Here is a 23,365-nt window from a genome sequence, read left to right as displayed (position 1 = left end):
GGGCGCTCGGTTGCCCGAGGCGCGGTGGGGACTGCCAGTCTCTGCCTCTGGGTGCAGCCGAGGCCCCTCCGCCTGCGAGGAGAAGGAGATGGGGGTTGCAAGGCCCCGGGGGGGAGCTGGCCCCTGAGGCCTACTTGTGCCTGCTGCTGGAAATGGGGGTGGGGAGGAGGAGGAGGCGAAGGCGAAGGCCAAGGGAGGGATCTCTTCCCCCGCCGTTTGTGCCCGCACCCTGCTCTGTGGTGTTGCAAGGAGCGCAGCTGGACAGGGACTGGCCCAGCGTGGGCTGCCTGCTGCCCCGCTAGGAGCGGGTACGGGCTGGGGGGAGGGCGCTCCTCCCAGAGGAGAGCTCACCCCGCTGGCGGTAAACGAGTATTTCCCACGCGTGAGTGTGGGGTGGGGGAAGGTTTAGGGGATACATTGGTGATGACAGAAAACTTTTTAAAAACGTTTTTTAAAAACTGCATTGTATTTGGTAGTTGTCAATGACGTCACTTGTAAAAACTTTCCCTGCTTTCATTTTTATAGCTGATGGTGTCTTTACTTGCTTTCTAGAAAATAGCATCATTGTCTCTGTGTCCTGCAGCCGTCACGATTTTAAGAGGACCGATTTCTAGTCTTTGGTAACATGGCAAAAGATGTAAGTATGTTTGTAGCACATCCTGTGTGGAAGCATAGCTCATAGAATATTTTTGTTCTTATTAACAAAAGCAAACCAGGTCATGCTTTGTAATAACTGGCATTAATGGATATATGAAACTTATTTTACTTTGTACATCAAGCCTAGGCTGTGTTTTCCTGTAGGTGTAACAGCATAAATCAGCTTCAGATCTGCAGCCGTTTTTTTCAGAGCAATTAATCTTAAGAATTCACTGTGCTCATAAAAGCGCTTGAGCCATTGGCATTATGTGTATTCACATTGGCCGCTAAACCTGCTTGGGTTTGAGTTGGATTTTTAAAAACCCAAGAAATACTGTTCAGATGACGGGGTTGTCATTGACTACTGTTGTCAACTAGTCTTGCCTTTCTTATGTTCAAGGAGGCATCATATATCCAAAGAAGTGAAGATGGTTCAGTCTCAATTTGTGTTCACTGTTTTGTCTGCCAGAAGATGCTGGCTAGTGTCTGTAAAAACAGGCTTTGGGAACTTTATGGTAGATTTCCATTACCATTGACATTAAGGTTAGTGGCTGCCTCTTAAACCATATTTGCTCTTCACCCGTTCCTGTACTTGAAAAAAAATATTACATAGGTTCTGCATTTAAGATGTAATTCTTTGTTAATACCCAATATAACAGGGTTTCAAATTTCCTTATTGAAAATACGACAAGATACTGCTTGTATCCAAATTAGAATATATCTCCTTTTCAAAAAAACCAACAACCAACCAACAAAAAACCCCAAAAAACAACAGCATACAAGCTAAGGAAAAGTGGTACAATTCAAATTTGTAAACAGCGGGTCACAATCTAATGTGGACTGTTGTAGCTTTCAAACTGAGAATTTTCATGAAGTAGTGATTGGCTTAGCAAATTCATCTTGTAGAGAATTTTAGTAGTTCAGAAGCAACTGGAAAACATCTTAAAGTGCGGAGAAGCAACCAGAAATACATAGTCACTCAGAGCTTGCCTGGAAGAGATAAGGGTGGCCAAGTACGCTACAGATAGCAGAGTTCACGGAATGAAAGGCCATATAAGCGGGAAGAAAATGAAAGAGGAATGTTAGACACGGAGGTGAAATTGAAACAGTTCTAAGTAGTCGAGATACTGAAGTAATTTGTTTTGTATTAGCTTTTGGGAGAGGGATCAACTAAGTAAGAAAGTGCTAGTGCCTGGAAATACAGGTGAATATCCTAGAAGGTTTGGGGGAGCTGAATTAGAAAGACAGATATTTAAGAACAAACCTTGTTTTGAAAGATCTAGCTTATTCTAAAAAAGAGTAGTTAAGAGAGGAATAACATGATAATAAGCTTCAGAGAAGGAAGAAGATGCTACAGATAGGAAAATAAATTGCTTTCAGTATCTTTATTACAAGAATTCAGCCAAATTTGGAAAAATGAAAATTAGGTCAGGTTTTAGGTAAAATTTTAAGTGTATTTGAGCACTGGAACAGGCTAGCTAGGAAGGATATGAAATCTTAAGGATTGTCTAACCTGTTCTCAAGAACCTCTATGCATACTTAATCCTGCCTCAGGTAAGAAAGAAGAACTGCTTACCTTTTTGCAAACTATTAAATACCCACCATTACATGATGTCTGAAATGTGTAGTGAATGCTGGGAAATTTTAAATTTCCAGGTCTGATTATGGGCCCTATTAGGTTTGATTTAATGCTGCAAAATAGATATTTTAATTGATATAACACCCTTTTTGATTTTCAGAAGGAAACAATGATTCCCATATTTTTTTTTGTCCAAAATCCCCTGCCAAATAATGGAATTAATCATGATAGAGTCAGTTATCACTACATTTCTGAGCACTGAATCTGTGAAGATCTACTCTGCTGTAAATTTAAACATTTTGACAGGGAAATATTGCAGTGATTAATGGCTTGTGGCTCTGCCATGTCACCTATCAAGTGCACTAAGTGACTGTGAGATGTAGTGGTGAAGAAGATGGCATAGTTGATGAATGCCCCCACCCCTTCCTTCCCTTTTTCTCGGCAGAGCTGAGATGGCTAGACTGTGGTAAGGACTATGCTGCTCCGATGCTAAGCCTGGACTTGAGGTGGCATTTACATGGCCAAGCACGCTTTGGTGTCCCCACTCTTACTCTGTGCTGCTGGGACCAGCACTTGCTCTGGTGAATGAAGCAGGCAGCCCTGCAGAAGAGGGAAGTGTGGAGCCAAGGCTCCACAAGATAACGTTCTCCTACTTAAGCCCTCCTTCCACCCGTGGCAGGAGAGCACTTTTCTTTTCTTTTGGTTATTTGCTTCCAGCTCTTCTGTTACCTTTTTATAACAACTGTAATTTGCAAAGACTTGTTTGAAAAGTCGAATACTTGTAAAGTTTGCTGACTGAGACTTTACTGGATAATTGAACAAACAGGGAGCATGATGGAGAATACTGGCAAAATGCAATTTAATGTTTTTATAGAGGATTAGATAATTACAAGAGTCCTGATCAAGTAGACTGGCAAGATAATGCTTATGAGCTATTTTTACCCAAGTCTAAATTCTGTTAAATATTACTTTAAAGTGTATCTCTCTAATGGTTTTCAGAGTGGACAACAAAGATAAAATAAGCAATGCTTCATTTGCAAAAATACTTTCATTTCGTTGGCAGTGGTCAGGAGGCTGTGAGGGGGGGAAAAAGATAAATTCATATGTGTCACCCTTATTAAGAGCCCGTAGGTGGAGTTTAAGAGCATAATCACAAGTAATGTTATAGCTGGAGAGGATGAAAAATAATGGGAAAAGAGAAATACTAGCTTGTGAAAGTTGAAGTACCTGTGGGTATATAAATTTATTTCTTTGAAAACTGTTATATAAAAAGAGTATGGGATCTAGAACACAGCAAGTATAAAGGGGACAAAAAGGAGCAAATTCATTTCCCAGTATGATCTCATAATAGTAATGAGCATAGCCATTTTTGGTTTTATGTAAGTGAGCATTGTGTGGAGCTGAGGAGCAATTCTAACAGAATCAGGCAGAGATTGGCCATGGAATATCACGTTCACTTCAGAAGATCTTAGTAGAAAGATGTAACTTTTGTGTAATTTAAAGAAACAATGAAAAAAGACCTGTGAATGAGAGAACACCAATTGCAGTGTCTCAAGGACTTGTCTTCCTTGGGAGTGGGATAATTCTATTGCTTGTCAGAGGCTGAATGACAAATTGTATTAACTAGAGGTCAGTGGAGTTGGGTACAGTTTGACATGCCCATTGGTGCTGTGTACATCTTCTTTGAGAACAGTGGGTGCAACATATGGGAAGTTTCTTGGTCTGAGCATGCAGACAATCTCCACAAACTCCTGCTTAGCCAGTATTCCCTGCCTCTGCTTAATCAATGTTTTAAGACTTTGCGGAGTCTACCATAAACTCTTCCACTGCTTACAAATGTGGCACCTTCCAGGCAGGAGGCGGAGAACCAAACGTATGCACTGAGGTCCTCAGCTGACTTGGGCTTCTCGCTGGATTCATGGGATTAATGGTTTGGTGGGGAGTACAGTTCCCCAGGTGAAATGGTGACTGTCCATCCTTGGCATGCTTAAAACTAGGCAGGATGCAGCATCAAACAAGGAGCAAGAATTACTGTAGCAAGAAAGTAAATTTGGTAACTTATTTTTTTTGTCTTCCAGTATTAGACTGAGGACTACTTGCTGCCCACTTTTATATGCAGTTATCTATTGAGAATTACCTGTAAATTAAGATGATAAATACTTTTTAGTATCAATGGTTAACATACCTTCTGCCACTAAGTTAACGGTTCCTGTAGTGTAGCTGAACTTGTGATGTGATACTGTTTCTTCTCTCAGTTACTTCTGTTGCAAATGAACTGTTGAGGCCTCTCAAGCAGCCAGAAAGAAAGAGAAGCTTGTGGCTCTTTCCTTAAGACCCACTGTTAAATACAAGAAAAGAAGCAGGAGTCTCTTTCAGGAACTGAGTCTGCTAGAGTGGATAGTCCAATGCGTGGTGTTACAGTGAGTACTGAGGAGACAGGGGCTAGACGAGAGGAATGAGTAAGATTCCTTCTGATCTTGAAAATTACATATATCAAAATAGATAAATTACATAAATAAAATATTCTAAATAGTAGCAGTTGCTTATTATTGTTTTCAGTTGCTCACCATTATTGCATGAGCTGTTTCCAGTCATTTAAAAAAAAAAAAAAACTACTCATGAAAAGCATGCAGTTGAAAACTATTTTGGTGTTTCACAAGCTTTTTAAACTGACACACCACTGTTAGCGTTCAGAATTCCTCACAGACTAAAATATCTTCCTTGAGGGCTATCTGGAAAGCTCACGCATTTTACTGTTTGATAGTTTGCTGACAGTGGCGTTGGCTTTGGAACCACTTGTTCCAAAATTAATTTTTATTCTTTTTTAGATTTTGTTTTATTCTACTGTCATCTTGAATTACTTTATGAGGCATTTTTCTCTTGGATCGCTAGTTTGCATAATACTTACTGTATCTCTGTAGTATTTCATGCTTTTATTAGTTTCATTGAGTAGTAGCTCCACGTATCTCACTGTTCAAAGGAAGCCCTGTGGACAGGGGTAAATCTGAGGACACCATGTAAGAAGTTCAGCACCTGATCTAACATTACTGTTTAAGAGATCTAGAGATGTAGGGATTAATGTTGATTTATTTTGATTGGGTATGTACATGTGAGTACATACTTTAATCCAGTGAATTTATTTCACAATATTAGTAAATATTTTGCGCAAAGAATATTAAAAAACCCACAGCAACCTAATTTCTTATCGCAAATGTACTGAATAGGTCAATAAGTCTGCTAAATATGGGGAAAGAAGTAGATCTGTGCTTTAGTATATTAATTTTGCCAGAACACCACAAAAGTTATATTTTTAAATAGCTTTCATGTGGTGTTTCTACATCAATCTTGAGCAAGTCTTTGTGGTCTGAAAAAAAGTTAAATTTGGGATGGATTAAAAAAAGAGCCTAATGGAAGTAGGAAAAATATGTTTTTGAGCCTTTTTACACGATGCACTTTCGATACCTAGAAAGAATTGAAAAGTCTTCAAAACATTTTTCAGACTTTTCTTAAAATACCAGCATGTGTTTGTCCTTTTATGTTTATTTTTGGTTCTGTACTGGGAATTTCAGTGAGGCAGACTAGAAAAGTTAAGTCTTTAGTGGATCTCAAGTGGTTCATGCACCTTTTTTGATAGTTCAAGTGATTTCTCGGTAGCTTGATCTATTTCTGTGTGCCTTTAGTGAGTTTCAATGTCTTCAGAAATTTGCGGACTGATGTTTAAGTAATAATATCAAATTAGGTCTTCCAAAATGCATCGCATTCTAGGAATTAAAATGTTGTGTTTTTTTTAAAATATGCTTTTTAGAAGAAGGCAGAAGGAAAGTGATCTTTAAGGTCTCCTTTTCACATTCCAAATACACAATAAAAGTTTCCCCCCCCTTTTTTTTTTTCTCTCCCAATGTTGGTTTGTATTTCTAAATCAGAAATTAGCAACTCGGAAGCTGCCTGTTACCTCAGCAATTTATTTGTGTAAATAAAGCATTTTCTTGAAGCCTTCAAGTGTTTAACTTCTTTATTAATTGTATGTTGTAGTTAATGGTAGTGGCTCCATACAGACTTCTATTTGTAGTATTACTGAGTAAATATGCTGTGCTGACAATACGCTAAACAAAAATGCAGCTTTTAAAAGTTAAGTTACACTAGGGATCACTTATTTTAGTGTTTGTATTTGTTTGCCTGGATATCAGTTAATGGAGATTTATTGTGGCTAATTAGAAGTGGGAGGAAAAATGGACCTTAATCTGGTTCTTAGACAGATAGGGGACAACTTGATTTTAAAGGTTGACAGTTGTCCATCTCATCCAAAATGCTGCTGGCTACTTGTCTTGTGTTGTGTTACATTTGCTAAGTGTCCCAATATTGCATTAATGGTTACACAGACTTGCTTGAACATTATACTGTGGGCTCCTGTAGCCTTATAATGTGCTGATAAGGAGGTTGGTGAGGCAAATGGTTTCAAATGAGTTCTGTTTAACATTACTTGTTGATTTCTGCTGGGGTTTAGATGCTGTTGAACAAAGTGCTGTAAGGATTTGATTTGACTGGAAAAACAAAAGTCTCTTAAGGTCAAATCTAGAATGGCACCAAGAATTAGTTGTGGAAGTGGCTGCTGCTGGCACCTCTCTGCATATGAGTATTTAGTCCGAGAGAACACATAAAATGATTTTATTTTCCAATTTGTTTATGTGGTAGAAGTGACAAACCAGTGCTTTGCTCATATTCACCCTAGAAATCTCATATTCAGTTTTGCATAATTCTTACAGCTCCTGGTCTCTGAATGAGATGAGAATCCAATGGGAAAAATTGTGTATTATTGTTTTGCTATAAATGACAGTTGCACACGGATAGGGGTGAAAGAACAATTAAGTCTGTTTTAAGCAGTGTTATTTCTGATTAGCAGTTTTTCTCCACTTTGTAGCTGTGCTGATTTTCTGTTGTGTTTGTTTGTTGCTTCCTTATATTGAAATAAAGCAAATTAAAAGAACTCTACGTTGTCAGTGAGGTGGCATATAGTAAAATTGTGTGGCACAGGACCTTTACATGTACTGCCTACTCTTGAGCCACTAAATGACTAGGGATTGCCATTCTGTATGGATCAAGATAGCTGCAGTTTGCACATGCTTTGCAAATGCTCGTAGACAACTCAGGGAGGAAATGTATTCTAGGGGGAATACTTTTCCTTCCCAATTTCTCCATTTTCTGGTTCTGTCTTTATTACTTCTTTCCTGATCTATTTTGAACTTCGCAGTCTGAGTCCCAGCTTATGTACCCGTTCAGTCATAGTTTAGAATGGAGCTGGGAAGATGAATGCAATCCTGTGTTCTTCCCTTCTCCTCATAGGATCTGATCTCCTTGTTCATTAAAGCTCTTTTAGGTTCTCAGCATTTCTGTTGCCTGTACTTTTCAGTGACTCCCAGTTTTTCTACCTCAACTCTTAATCTGCCATCTTGCATCTGATTTTCTAGCTCACTTTCTGTCTTTCGCAGCCAGTCCCAAAATCATATGCTTGTTTTTCTGTCTGCCCTGTTCTGACTCCCATTCTTTAACCAATGCTGTATCTCTGGCACCCACTTCTCTTGTTTTGTTGCCAAACCCAGTCCTGTGCCTCAATCTCGTGGGCTTTATCTGCTGTTAGCAACTGAAATTCCTATTCTGAGAAATACCTTTTGGCAAATACCGCCATTTCCATTTATGTCTACCCTTTTTGCTCTTCTTTCAGCTTTTTTTCAGGGAGTATACTTAAAATGGGCTTATTACCTAGAGGCAAGATAGAAGAGGTATTTCTGGGTCACAAAAGCACCCTTCTGTTCCCCATAATTACTTATCTCAGAGTGCTGGGGTGACCTTCCTCTCTGCTTAAACCTGATAGACATAGCATGTGTACTTTTTCAGTCTCATTTTAGGCAAACTTCTTGGTCATGCTTCTATTAGTTCCTTGTCCTTCAGTTCGAATTCAGCTTGAATCTTTTCTGTTTAGTTTAAAGGTTTAGTGAAAAATATCGTGCCAATTTTTATTAAGAAATTGAGTTCCAAGTCTGGAAAGCTGTGGAAGAAACTAGTTTAGTTGTAAGGGTGTTGAGTTTCTAGTGCATAACTTCAGAGACCACAAATATTAGCTTGTTAGTAAGATATGAAATTGCTCTGTGATAGTCTGCACTAAGGGATTTTTAAAATAAGTTAAATTATCTGCATTTTTAGCAAAAATTGTTTCAAATTAACTTAAGCCTCAACAAGAAGATATTTCCCAATTTACTTTCAGGCTGAGGGCATTTCCAGTGCTTTTCAGCTTTTGCTTGTAAACAAAACAAAAATAGACTTCCCAGTCGTTATAACTGCTGATGATCTCATAGCAGGCCAAAGCTAACTTCAGTTGAATTTTTGATATGTTTAGCCTGTCAGTTGATTTAGTTTCCTTAGTAGTTATAAATGATATGATGAGGCAAAGTGTAGCTAGGTGGTGGTTGGTGTCTCCACTCTGGCGTAGCTTCCACAGTTACTGATTTGTCCAGTGGTCTTTAACCTTCTTCCTCTCATCTGTGGAAAGGAGATCATAACTTATTACAGCTTAGATGCTATCTTGAGTGTCAAAAGCTATTTTTACAGTCATTGTTCCTTTTGTTGAAATGTAATAAGGATGAAGGCTGTATCTGTATCCGTTGCCTATTTAGGATACTAGGAGTTTCTTTATGTAGCCATGGAGAGGTATACATAGCCAACATGTCTCCTTGAAGAGGAAAGCAATGCTAAATTGTGGAGTTGCACACATAAAGCTTTCACAAGTGACTACTAAGAGCATGATGCTATTTCAAGGACCCCTGGTGTTATCATCAAAGAAAGTAGCTCATCTTGAAATTGACAATCACAGAAATATAAGAAGCAAATGTAGAATATGGAAAAAATACATTATCAGATGAAAAAAATATGCCAAAATGCCTTATTACAAGTAGCTTGATAAGGCCTGAAAACTACATGTATTTTCTCATCAGAAAACAGAATGTCTAAATCTTCCTTGGCAGAGATTACTTTTCCATTGGGGACTTTGGGGAAAATCAGATACTTCTAGATGGTGTGAGGGTTTAGATTTGTTTTGGTTTTTGTTTTGCTTTGGTGGGAGTTTTTTTGGTCACATTTTCCGTTATTTTCTTTCTTTGTTTTGGGTTCTGCACTATGCTAGATAGGTTATGAAAGAGTAATCCTGGTCTCCTCCAGAATAACCTGGCTTGAAAAAGAGTGGGAATTTCTTTAAAATACACACTGAGAGACTTTTTGCCTACTATTTCCATTTTAGAACAAAGACACCAGAATTCCATATGACATGGGAGTTTTGTTTGTATCTGTGGTTGAGAGGACTCCAAACCAATGATAAATTTTAATAACCTTGCAATTAAATAGTGTATCAGAAGTGTGAAGAGCATACTGAGGCTGGAGTAACAGAATTTTCACTAGAAATTAGTTTTCATTATGAATAATAGCAGCTGGAGGTGCTCTTTGCTGTGGGATTTGGTAGTATTTTTTCCAAGTAGTTTTCTTGGAGTCTTTCCTAGGTGTACTCTCACAAAGGAGTTGAATATTTACCAGCCATTTTTAACTGCTAGAGCTGAACCTTCAGTAAGACACCGGTATGGAAAGGTGGTGAAACTGTAATTGCTGTTCTCTTCATCAGTGTTGTGGTTCCTGAGGAGATTCTTCTTCTTGTTCAGTGATTGCTGTTCTCTGGTTTTTCCCAAATTGTATTATCATGTTGATGATATATAGAGTTTTCCCAAACATTTTCCAGTTTGTCAGTGACATGCATCATTTCAGTCACACAAAAGCTTGGTCTGGGGCACATAGCACTAAGCTGACCCTTTGTAATGCTAGGTTAAGATTGTATTTTTCGGAGTTGTGTATTGTTTTGGGCAATAGTTTTCAATGTGTATTTTAATTATGTAGAAGAAAACTCATAGCTTACGAGATTGATACTATGGTATGGTGTTTGGTTGAATACTTAAGGATAAAATGAATTAATAGAAATGGTTATATTGGAGACCATTCTGGTTTAAAGAACAGAAAAATAGGAAGGTACCAATAAGTAATTGATTACAGAATTGCCTAATTTGCTATTTACTTAAACATTGATTTGCATTTAGTTCTTGAAATTATTGAATAACACAGCTTAAATATTTGGGTTTGGATTATCACCGTAACTGACGTATGAACTCTATGCAAGTTTGGGTTTGCATATTAAACTGATGAATGGATTTAATAATACAAAATTATTAAATTCATGTGCTTCTAAAATGAAAGACATTACAGATTAAAGCAGCCATTTTCTTGGTCTACTAGTCACAAACTCAATATATTAAATGTCTTTCCAGTCTCATTTATATTTTTTTGTTTCTCATGGAAAAGAGAATTTGCAGGAATCCCTGAGTACAAGCCTCCTCTTTCTGCTGTTGAATAGAAACTGAAGTACTGCATTTAAAGATACTATGACAGTGAAACTGCACTTCCTGTGTGGTTTAACACCCTTATTGTGAAATTGAGGTAGAATGGGAGTATAATGTAACACCCCAAAATTCATCTTCCTATAGCACGTTGGGGTTTAGTGCTTTGGAATGTCATATTGTTGTAGACTAGCTCTGATAACATCTTTGCACACGATACTGATTTCACATTGATGAATGTACCTTCTTTCTTTGAAAGTGTCTGATAGATTTTGTTGCCCTTCTGAATTATACTAGTAAGTGTTAGTGTACTCGTAAATTGCTGCAGTCTCCTTAAAGCAATGCTATTTTGTTACTTTTTGGGGGAAAATGAGGAGAATGGAGGACAGAGCTGCCACAGGCTCTTCTTTCTACCCATCAGTTCCACTGTCTCCTCGGGTTTTCTTTGTTCCACCAGGCCCTCGTTGCTGTTATACCATTACAGGCCACTGCTCTTCATGCTTCCCTTAGCAAAATTTTTCTTCTGCTCACTTCCCAGCCTGTTCCCGATGCTTGGTCACCTTCTTTCCCCCTGCTTCCCTTTCACTGAGGAAAGAAAGTTTCCTGTTTTGTAAAGTTCCCCGTCTTTCTTAAGAAGTCATTGCTGGCACACACCTGGATAATAGCACGACCACAGCATCCTCTAGTGGCTCACTTGGTTTACTGAACTTCTGACAAATCCTAAGTAGGGCTCTTCAGGTAGACTTCTAAAAGAAAAGCTTTGCTTCTGACTGACAGAAAACCACTTAATTGTCTCTTGAGGGTCAGCAGTAGCCTGCAAATATCAGCTATGCACAAAATGCAGCAAGGGACTTTTCAGCAGCTATAATGCCACATGCTAAGTTATGGTTAAGTACAAGTGTTGGCTTTCTTGCTGTTCTTTCTAAATGGAAACAGTCTGTCCTGTGTTCATTATTTTTTTTAGAACTGTTTTGTCTGGAGATACTAAGGAATTACTGTATCAAGTGTTTTCTATAAAGGAAAAATAGTATTTTTAGAAATAACTTTTACTGTGAGCTTTCTCAAAAGATGGGGATTAGTTTATAAATTTGTATGTCATCCTATAGCTCCTTCGGTTTAGAGCTTTATATTCTGATCTTTAAAAAATAATAATTGAAAAACTCAGTGTTTTTTTTTTCTTTGATGCCTTTTTTGATTAAAATTGCTTAAAGCGCTCTTTACCACCTCTTCTGTTTTTGCTATAATGTTGTTAACTTCTGTGGTAGGTAAATAGTATCTACACAGAGTAGTCGCAGTGTAGTTGCTGGTGTCAGTGGTTCTAAGGGTGTTCAGGTATCTGTTAAAACACTAACGCCTTAGGATGCAAAATAGCAAAGCAGGTTTGAACTGATTTTCTGCTTGCTTTTTAAGGATATGGTATTTATAAAGTCAAGATTTTTAAATTTGGCAAATACTGTGCCACAAACAGTGCCGCTACATAGTGGCAGATTTGTGACAAAATGTCAGCGGTAGCAGCAGAGACTTCTGGTATAATTTCTTCCACCTTTAACAGTAAAAGGCTGTCTGTGTTTGTAAATTTAATGAAAGTTACTTTCTTTAACAGGCTGGACTAATTGAAGCCAATGGAGAGCTTAAGGTGTTTATAGACCAAAACCTAAGTCCTGGAAAAGGTAAGAATACATTTTTTAGTAAGACTCCATTTCTTGATTTTTAGTTGGTATGCTTATTACTGGCTTTAAACTGCTTTCTTAACATAGTTCTTGTAAAGCTTTTCCTAAGTTATATAGTCAGCAAACTGTAGATTTTCTGTGGTTTATAATTGTCTTTAAACTGCAAGTGAAGTTCTGTGGTGGTCTGTCACATGTGACTTCACATTGGTGTAGCTTCTGTTTAAGTATAAGGGCCAGGGTGATCTAAAACGTCTGTTGGGACACTATGTTTTAGCAAATGGGAAAAATGCATTTTTTTTGTAGTGTAGAAGTTTAAAATGGGTTGTTGCAGTTTTTTATGGTAGTGCATCCACATTAGTGCAAGCCTATCTAAAAGAATATTTTGAACAGAACTGTTTTGGACTTGCAGATAATGGCTGTGCATGTATGATAGTGTAGTGTAATCAAGCAGTTGAATAAAACACAAGTTATAAACTTGAATTTGATATTTAAGCTCAAAAACTAAGAGTATCTAAACATTTGGAGAGCTGCACTTTTCAATTGGCATAGCTGGGGGAAGAAACAGAAGCACCACTGGGGTTCCTTCAGTTCTGGACAGCTGTGTCATATAACCTCTTCTATAAATTGGTTATACTATATGCAAAGATTAGATTTGTCCCCTGTATTCTTCAGGGAAGGCTATTTCTATAGTGACACTGTAGAACTACTCTTTGATTTCCAGTTAACTATATTCCTTCCAGTTTATGCATTTTGCTGGTAGCAGTGTTATTTTTCAGCTTAATAGTTTTCTTTAGTATATTTACCTACTCTTTGTAAATAAGAATTGGCTAGTTTGACAGGCCAACTAGCCATTGTGTCCTGGTTTCCTCCCCAGATGAGCTCATTGTTCTCTGTATTTTCCGTATCGTCGTTCTTGAGTCTGTTTGATTGTTTTCATCAACTTTCTCAAACTCAAGTGACCAAAATAGTATATATCAATCCAAGTGGAGCATCAGTCATGTTTGTTCAGAGATGTCAGTTATTCTTCTGTGCAATGTCGTGTTTGGTTCACAGACATCTCACAATAGATTTTGGTGAAATGGCCATTTTGCTTTGTTGCTGCTTCCAAATGATGATAGTCTGGTTTATTCTTGTTTGTGACAAAATGGTGTGCTTTGATAGGCTGTACTAAGTAGGGTGAAATGTGTTAGGACAGAGTCACCTACTCTTCTTGTCTGATACTGTCATAAATCTCCCTGTTGACAAATCTATTGACTATGTATTGTTGATTACACCAGTACTCTCAGATTCGCTTGTAGTTCTGTTCAGCTGAGCTCCATTAGTTTTCTTGCTCTAGACTTTTATATAGCACTTCAGGAAACCCATTTAAGCATTTATTTTCTCAACCTGCAGAACTTCTAATTTCTGTCACCATCAATTTAACTAACAGTTTTTCTAGGTACATTGAATATTTTATGACATTCCTTTGTCTAAAATAGACATTGATTTACAAAGTGGGGCTGATAGGCTGATCTGCCATGTCTGCTTTTGATGGAAAAGGCACTAAGGTTGAATAACTGACATTTATTAACTGGTCCAGGTGTATATTTGTAAATACAGTCACACACACCTGAACACAAAAAGTGTGCAGGTGGATCCAATCCTAATCAGCTTTACCATCTTCCCTACCACATGAGCAGTAAAACTGATGTTTCTGTCAGGGCGGATACCTGCAGGGCATTTTACACCTGCATAGGCATCTGTGTCTAGACCCTGTTACAGTCGGTAGAGAGCTAGTCAAAACAGTGCAGTCTAGACAGCAAGGATTGGAAATGTGAGTCTTCTGTTATTACGTAGCTTTTAAAGTAGGACTGGGCAAAATAGAGGCTATTTCATTGCTTGTAGAGTTTCTGAAATACATGCAAGTGATTAAGTAGTTTGTTATAGGCTTGCAGCTCCTCTGGTTTATGAGTCAAGCTCTATTCTCAGTGTTTACCACCATAAATATTACAGGTAAATTAAGCTATTCTCACCTTACTGCTTTTAGAGGAGTTTTGTAAAGTTAGTGGACAGCAACTAATTCTTAGTATTGAGAAGAGACAACTGTTTCTCTTGGCTTTATCATTTAATGTTTTGGGTTTTTTTCCTCCAACTTGTCTGTGTTTCATATGCAGGCTCTGTAGTCTTAATCAGAGCTTAAAACAGCAAATATTTTGTTGCTAAAGTATTCAGATATGTAGCAGAACTTATTCACTAAAGTAGTACTCATTTTCCTTTGCCACTTTTTTATAATTTCTAGGGTTTTTTGTGCAGTCTTCAAATGTTGGAATTTTAAATGTAACTACTGTACCTAGTATAGTAGTTACTTATATTATAAGGGAAAATGCAGGAGCCTGGCTACTTTTTGAAGTTCATTCTCGTTGTGCTTTCATAGCACTGAAGGTCATTGGATTGGTAATACCAGAGGGTGCATTCCAGCATCTTTTGGGGAAAGTCCAACTTTTGGAGACTCATCAAGTTGAGAATGCAACCTCAACAAGAAACTTACTACTTGCTTCATTTTCCACATGTTGCCAGTCAAATGTGAAAGGTGGAGAAGCTCAGCTGTCAGAGGAATAAAGGTTTTAGGGGTTGGGAGAGGACAAAAAATTACTTGTCTGCTGGGTCATAAGGAAATGCTTGCAAAAACATGGTTTGGGAGGAAGAGGGTAGAATATTGTTCTTGAAGTTGTTCTGTAACACTTCAGCAAAGGTCTGTCAGGTGAATATGGGGCTAAGTGGTAAGTATATTAATCAACTATAAAAGATAAGCAAATGTTGACTTTTCTGTCCAAAATAGGTTATTATGCAACAGTTCTTACAGCCTGAACAGCTTTGCTGCAATGCTTTCAGAATAGCCTGTGAATGGGCTTCTGTAAATGTTTAATCTGCGCTGGCAGACATCTGGGAACTGTGAATAGGTTATTTTTAGACTGAGTTTTGTTAGGGTATGTAGCTGTTGTTTCTTAGATGAATGATGATAAGTAGACATCCCTCAGCGGTTATGCTGAACAATCTCAAAAAAGTCCTAAAGCTGTAGAATTCAGGAGAGAGAGGGTATGCTGGGGAATTATCTTTGTATGCAAGTCCTATCCCTACATTGAGTCCCTGATTATCCACTGATATCCACTGTCAGAAACAGGTTACCAACATAGACAGCCTTTTTATTTAATCTAGTGGGGACATGGTTCAGTCCAATTCATTTTGGAGGGACTGGTCTCAACCATGAGCTCCAAATTAGGATTTTTGTGTTAAAGCAGAGGCTGACTTCATTTATTTTAAGTTTTAAAAGTGGTTAAAAATTGTTTGGTTTATAATGCATGTAACTTTGAGTAAATTGATCATGGACATAAAATACCATTCTAGAAAACGCTAAAAATTTCTTTCTTCAAAAGCATCTTTAGGATGGAATAAGAGGTATCAGTCTGTCTGTTGTAGAAATGAGCAGGAAGCTTGTGCTTCTTCCAGTGCTTGTGCAACCTCCAGAAGAGATTTGGTATAAATTCACCCATGTTTTTCAGTAAGCCTGTGTATTTCCATTACTGGAGTGTAATATCCCATGTAGCCCTGAAAAACCAGTGTTCCATGAAGCTGCTGAAGCAAGATGCAGGTTTTCCCTTGTGTTAAGATGACACCGTTAGCTCTGCACACTGAAGGGAGATACTTTTTCTCTGCCTACTTCTGTTCTTTCACCACTGAGAATTTAGTCTAGAAGGCCAATTCTTAAAGTTAAACCTTGGGGAAGTATCAGCAGAGCAATACACCAGTTATATCAACCCCTGTTTGATCTAAGGCCATATTGATTCCCAGATATTACAAAGATTTCAGAAAATGTATCATCTGATTAGTTTTTCTTATTGATGCAAATGCATATGTTTGGGGTAAATTTGTTTATTATTGAGCATTTGCTAGTTCTTGGATGAGGAAACTTGGGTAACGAGAGTTTTCAATATGTTTGGCACCAGGGTAATGCTGTTGAAGGGCTCTTAGCTTCTGGAAGGACATGAAGTGTGGCATTTACATCTTAGTGCAGCTTTCCTGTTAAGTTCAAGGTCTGCAGAGTTTGTAGTCTGGTAGGGTTTAAGTGGCACAAATCCCCAGATTTGGTCTAGAGTGGCTTGGTTTCATACAAGTACGACTGTGAAAGGTTTTTGGTTTACTTAGTGACTAGGAAGAAGATGGTTTTCTGCTGTAATCCTGTTCTGGAGATAAGCAGCAATGTAATATACAGAGTGTGTCTGAGAAGGGAGGGTTTTGTTTCAGGAAATCCTGAGCAGTGCCGGATGCTTTTAAAAAGCAGCTTTGCTAATGACCACTTGTGAGTTAACACTAGCAGCAAAAGGTAGCTGTGTATCCAGATGTCCTCTCACTGATGAACTCTAAAAAAGCCACTTGGTTTTCTATCTGCTGCATGTCCTGTGCTGTCTTTATTTATTGTCAGCTTCAATTGTGATGTTGTGAAGGGATGGTAAATCCCCGTGAAAGCAGCTGCAAGTTTCCTTGGCTCATTTTAAAATATCCAACTACATTTGTTTTCCCTAAACCCTCAATTGCTGAGAACATCATTACACAGGGCCCTTTCCTTTGCTTCTTACGCTGTATTCAGGAATGGGTTTTGTAGAAATCATGCCTAAATTAATCCCAGTAAAACCTCAAATTATAATTGGAAGCAGTGTTTATAAAAATTTCAGAAGTCACCCAAATTGTGATTTACAGCTTTATCCCTTTTCTGGCAATAATAAAAAGGATTCTGGGAGTGCTGGTTAGTAGCAGGCTCAGTTAAAGTCAGCAATGTGCCCTGGCAGCCAAGAGGACAAACTGCATCCTGGGGTGCCTCAAACACAGTATAACCAGCTGGTCAAAAAAGGTGATTATCCTGCTGTATTTAGTGTTGGTGCAGCCTCACGTCAAGTACTGTGCGCAGCTCTAGGCCCCACCATTGAAGAATGATGTGAAGCTCTTTGAATGTGTCCATAAGGATGGCAAGAAATCTGCTGACAGGGCTGGAAGGAATGTCCTATGAGGAGTGGCTAAAGACTTCAGCTTTGCTTAGTTTGGAGAGAAGGAGTCTGAGGGACGACCTTGTTGCTCTCTACAGCTTCCTGAGGAGGGGATGTAGAGAGGGAGCTGCTGATCTCCTGGTACCCAGTGGCAAGATGTGTGGGAATGGTTCAAAGCTGTGCCTGGGGAGGTTCAGATTGGACATTAGGCAACGATTCCTTATCAACAGGGTGGTCAAACCCGGGAACAGGCTTCCTAGAGAGGTGGTTGATGCCCTGAGTCTGTCAGTGTTTAAGAGTCATTTGGACAGTGCCCCTAACAACACACTTTAACTTTTGGTCAGCCCTGAATTGGTCAGGCAGTTACGCTAGATGATCATTGTAGGTCCCTTCCAGCTGGAAATATTCTGTCTCTATCACTATTCTATTCAAAATGGCTTTATCCAAGACAGAATAAAATAACAGTTTAATTGTGGAGTAAAATTCCACTGTAACCTGAGTCTAATTGTTTGCCTCTTGCATACCTTAGTTACAAGGCAAGGATAATCTCATTTGGATATTTTAATTGTTATTTTAGTTAGTTTCCATTCTGAGGTTAAAAATATTTTGTTGGTTCCTGCCTCTGTTTTCAATAGCCACCTAATTGCTTAAACCTGAAATTACTTAAATTCACCCTGTATATGGACTTTGAGCAATAATTATAATCAGAATTAATTTTGAAGGTTAAAAAATACATACGAGTTGGAAGGATGGAAAAAAAAATTATAAGTGCTGAACCAGTAAAACTTCTTAATGAATTTGTGTCTTCTAAAAGTTATTTGGCAGTGAATATAAGAGACTTAAAAATTCCGCTTTTCCAGGAGGTTACATTTTGAAAGGAAATTATGACATTCCCATCCTTTCTGTATTCAGATTAGTGTTGATGTTTAGGTATTAAAAAGAACACTGTTTAATTCTAATCCTGCCTCTTGCTTGTGAAGAAATCTGAGTGAAAGAAATTTTCTGATTCAGATGAGTGCAAGGGAAAAGATAACCAATAGTATTTAGTGTTGTATTGAAACTAATGCTCCTAAATTATTTTAAAATTGCTCAGAAAGAAAATGTGGATCTTCTGTCATACCAGTAGGTGGCAATATTGGTATGTAAGCAGAAGATGCTTGTAAAAAATCTTTAGCTCTTTTCACCTCTTACACTTTAAAATAATGTTTCGCGTAAAGAACTTTTATTTTAATTTTAATAATAGAAAAAAATTGAAGTCAAGTATGTTATGTTTTTAAGATGTAATTATATTCTCACATTTTAATGCTGCCTAACTGTAAGATTGTCATTTATATGACAAGCAACTTCTGCAATGTGATGTTATTGTTAACTTTATTGCAAGATCAAATTCTCCCTGATTTTTGGCTGTGACTGGAATTATTCCTCTGAAACAGAAGTAGAGATCTGTTTCAGAGCCTGTGATTCATGCGTTAGCAAACAGATACATGCCTGAACATTGGTTATGAAATGCTTGTGTACTATTACAACTGAGGTAAATCCAAATAATTTTTATTATCTGAAGTCAAACTCAGGAAATGTAACTGTTGCTGCAAATAGGAATGATTTTTGAGAAGTCTAAAAAGACTCAAAAGTCTAAAGGTGTGGACCACACTGTTTGCTTCAACACAGACTTGGAAAGACTGGTTTGTGATAGCTAAAGCATTACTAGTCATCTTAGGAGGATAAGAATCACCTAAAACTCTGAGTTGATGTGAGAAATAATTTAAGAAGTTAGTTGTATGGTGGAAGATCAATGTCTTTGTAAATGTGCTCAGAATTGCTGTCTAAGCATGTTTGTTGTGACTTGTTCAGTGAGCAGAGGTATTTTCACGTGACTTGGTACACCGCTAGAGACAGTTATCTGTGTGTTGTCAGAGCTTATGGTACCCTCAAAAAGAGTTCAGTGTTTTCTGAAAAATCAGCATATAACTCATAAAATATCTATGGTGTTTGCGAGAGAGATGTTTAAAAACTGCAACATCACAGGAATGACATCTGAGGAATCAGGTCCTAGGATATACTTGTCACTTCTGTCTTCTTTCCCAGACCTTCTAAGTGCACCCTTTATACATATTCTGTATGCATATGTAATCTAATAATCTAAAACTAGTCAAGTTGGTGCTTTTGTGGTAAGGAATTATTTTTTTTGTAGGTGATGCGGACTGGTTAGAAGGCATTTTAAATGGCACCTTCAAACTAATGTTTTATCCTAGTTGTGTCTTCAAGACTCCTCTTGTACTTGGAAGAAAGCAATGGTTCAGGTTCAGTGATTTAGAGTAGATTTTGTAAAGCAAAATGCATAGAAAATACTGTAAATAGTTCTTGAAGGAGCTTCTTAGCATTTGATTTCCATTTCACCTGTGTCTAGTGGTGGGATTGAATGAGATTATTGTAAAGCATTGCATTGGTCTCTGTATTGAGACAGATTAATGGTTTTGAGACTTTCGTACACTGTTTCCTGCTGTCATGATGCTTTGAGGTAGAAAAAGAGGTGGAAGCCTTAATTCATACAGAAAACTTCTCTTGTTATCATACCTTGTTGTTCCAGGATGTTTCTTGTAGACATTTATTTTGTTACCTCTTGTTCAGTGATAGTTGTGTAGATAAGTTGAGGACTTCCCTCAGTTTATTTGGTTGTGTCCTGAGTGCCTTACCAGCTTTCTGTAGCTCTGAAATTCTCACTTTCTGCTCATTATTTCCCATCTTGCCTACAGATGACATTCTGAGCTCTGCTTCACTGCTGGCCAAAACAAGATTCATTCTCATCTCTGTCTCTTCAGAGATTGTGCACCTGTGTTTGAACTGAGAGAAAATTTGGATCCTTCTAAAGCTTCTTCCACTTTCTAGTGATCTTTTAGGATTTTGTTATTTGGAGACTTCAAAGACACGTCTTTACCATTATTTCTATGTACTAGACTCTCATGTTGAGTAATGAACTGAAGTTTCTCCTAACATCTGCCCGCCTTATCTTTCAGCTTCCATGAGGTCTCCCATACCTTTAAAAAAATTGAACCACAAAATAAATAGGGTTTCTGTTAGATTTCTATTGCTTGGTGATCCGTTGAGGAAGAGAACCTGTAGCCTGGTCACTGGGCAATTTTTGTCGAAGCCTTGGAGCTGGTGTTAGCAGACCTTAACTGTCATTACACTAGATTCCAACTGCTCTGTTAAAACCATCCATTTCAAAGTTCCTTATGTAATTAAGACAAAAGTTTGTAGAGTTAATAAGAGTGTTTATAAGCAGCTGGACTGCAAAATGTCACCTGCAAGATTAATTTTCCTTAGACTTTTCTTAAAATAACCCTTTGCTTAACTCTTAACCTTTGATCACATAGAGTATTTACTTTCAAATTGGCTGGGACTGTTGCAGGAGATAGGAGGAATTACTTTGCATTCTGACAAACCACTCTTTTCTTACTATGTTCTTTTTTGGGGTTGTAATAATGCAGAAAGTGCTTGCAAAATAGCATTCTTACTTAATCCAGTTCTCCTATTTACAATATTGCTTCTATGTTAGAAGACAGACTTGACAAGACGCAGTTTGTTACAGACTGCATTATCAGGAAACTCACTTGTTTTTCTGTTCACTCCTGTTATTGCATCACTCCTGTTGATCTCTCTTTCACAAGTAAAGAAGACATAAAGACAGATTACATCAGAAAATGGTATAACACCTCGAATGAGTGGGATTTCTGCTCCTGAGGCAAGGAGTACCTCAGCCCATCCTCTTTGATCTGAAACGTCAAATTCAAAGTCACTACTGTTGCATGAATTGGAGCAGTTGGTTTTGTAGAGATCTACTGCTTTGTCTGCAGAGGGCACTCGTTTCTCCAATTTTAGATCTACTGTGTCTTTCTGTGGCATCTTAAGTTATATAAAATGTTCATAATTGGCTGTATCACCAATTTTATTGTTAAAATTCTGCAAGGGGTTTCTTTTTTGGAAGAATTCTTAGCTTTGTGTTTATATGCAGGCCTAAGTTCCAGTTCAAGAATTCTCCCCTAAATGCAGTCAGTAACTAAAGAAGGTTCTTTACTGCATACTCTGTATAAAGAGAGCACTCAGCTTTCTTAGGAACAGTTTGTAGATAGATAAATAACAGGTTTTGTTGATCTGCTATGCAAGTTTTATATGGCATTGCTCCTTTATCACATTTGTATCATTATCTTCTGTTTGGAGGCATTCTGGAACTTTGTATTGTACTACAAGTGCTATTTCCCTTTAGGTTTAGTGATTGCTTATAAGTTACTAAAAGTAGTCTTCCAAATGGGCAATGTTTGGGAGATTGAGAGTTTAAGTAGTAGTTATATCCTTCTGTATAAATTTTTTTTCTGCTTTACATGGTTTTTTCGCCATGGTTTTTGAAGTCTTTAGAAAACCAAAAAAGAGACATGTCAGAACTAGCAGTATTAATGATGTGTTTGTTTTGAAAAGGAAGAAGAGTTGGTGCCAGCAAAACTGTTTGCAAACTTGTGGTTTTAATTTTTACATGCTGTTATGCACACAGCGTGTTGGCCAGAAAGTACAGGATTATTTGGATTGTAGTGATTGCTGTAACAGTAATTAACAAATTATTAGTAAAATTTCTTTGAGAAACTGAGCTGTCAGTCACTTGCAAAGCTAAATTAATAAAATTATTTCTGCTTGTATACTTAACAAATAAACAAACAAAAAACTGCACACACAAAACCACTGTGAAACCAGAACATTACAAGCCTTTGATGAAAATGCAAGTGGATATGAGAAAAATGTTTGCACATCAGGTAAATGAAGAAAATAGTAGGATACACTTAGGCAGAGAAAAATTGAAAATACACTTTAAATGTTTAGAGTTTTTTTAAAGAACTCTTTCTTTTTTTTCTATTGTTGAGCAGTTATGCTCTTTCCTGTTTAGTATGATATCTTTTTATAGGTTGGCTTTGCTTCAAACTGTAAAGTGTGTGTTACTGTTCTTCCAGTTACATTTCTGTTCCCTTGCCAATCAGTTTGTGCCGTAGAGACAGATGTATCTTGCCATTTCTGTATAGAGCCAGATTGGTTCAGTTGCATGTATTAATTCTGGTACAGAACCACAGGAAGTGTTAATGTAATTAAAACTTCAAAGCAGTGTCGTGTGTGCCCTTCTCTTCACTCAGATATTTTAGTTGCAAGATAACTGTATTCACAGAATTAAATGAATAAAATAAGGAGGCTGGAGACCATCTAATCTAACCTTACAATCAAACCAGGGCCAGCTTTGAAGCACAGAGCTTACAGTAGCTGAATTTTTCTGTATATCTTCAGGTAACCTCCTAGGCAACTTGTTACTGTGCTTTACCTTCCTCATCATGAATGTTTCTCCTTGTGTCTGGTTGGAATTTGCTGTGCAGCAACTTGTGGCTTCTCCCTCTTTTCATTTTGTTGTGTCCTCTGTCATCTCTGTAACTCTCCATTTGATAGCTGAAGACAGTGATTGGATCCCCACAAATACACCCTTTGCTCTACCTTAATCTCCTCTTCCACAGGCACATACCAAGCTACTTGTACATCATATGCTTCAGTACATGAGCCATATTAATGTCTTTCTGCTGCACTCTCTCCTCTTTGTTAATGCCTCTCTTGCACTATGTTTCCCAAAACTGAACACAGTCATCCAGGTACAGCTGGAAGAATGCTGGAGGAAAAGGGAATAATCACTTATTGCCCTACTCTTCCAAATGCAGCCCAGAATGCAGTTAAGTCTTCTAGCATAGGACTGTACTTCTGGGTCACATTCAGCTTCTCCAAGTCCTTTTTTGCACATCTGCTGTTGCATGGAGTTACACTGTCACAAGTGCAACTTTTTGGCCTGTTGACTGCATAGAAGTTTTTAAGAAACAACACAGTAGCATAAAGAATTACTTTATTTTTAAACATACCAGAAGGACAAAGTCTTTGAGTGCATCTGAAGAGTAGATAGAGGATCAAGATGGTTAGGGAGAGTCTCGTGGCAATGCCGTTCTTTATGAAGTTGTCCTG

At 37.8% G+C, this 23,365-nt stretch overlaps 1 protein-coding gene across 2 annotated transcripts in view; it reads left to right on the top strand.

The window, feature by feature from the left end:
* Positions 1 to 526: 526 nt before the first annotated feature.
* Positions 527 to 23,365, top strand: part of TFDP1 (transcription factor Dp-1) — a 42,752-nt gene continuing 19,913 nt past the window's right edge. The window contains exons 1-2 of one of the 2 annotated variants that reach the window (XM_010185112.1): positions 527 to 637; positions 12,245 to 12,311. In XM_010185112.1, coding sequence (XP_010183414.1) covers positions 626 to 637; positions 12,245 to 12,311 — 79 coding nt within the window. In that variant the 5' untranslated portion in view covers positions 527 to 625. The remainder of the gene's footprint in view (positions 638 to 12,244; positions 12,312 to 23,365) is intronic. The other variant, XM_010185113.1, reaches the window with a different exon arrangement.

This window comes from Mesitornis unicolor, unplaced genomic scaffold, assembly GCF_000695765.1.
Source record: "Mesitornis unicolor isolate BGI_N332 unplaced genomic scaffold, ASM69576v1 scaffold15845, whole genome shotgun sequence".
Classification (NCBI taxonomy): domain Eukaryota; kingdom Metazoa; phylum Chordata; class Aves; order Mesitornithiformes; family Mesitornithidae; genus Mesitornis; species Mesitornis unicolor.
The sequence above is the reverse complement of the archived record's forward strand: the minus strand, read 5'-3'. Positions and strand labels throughout refer to the sequence as shown.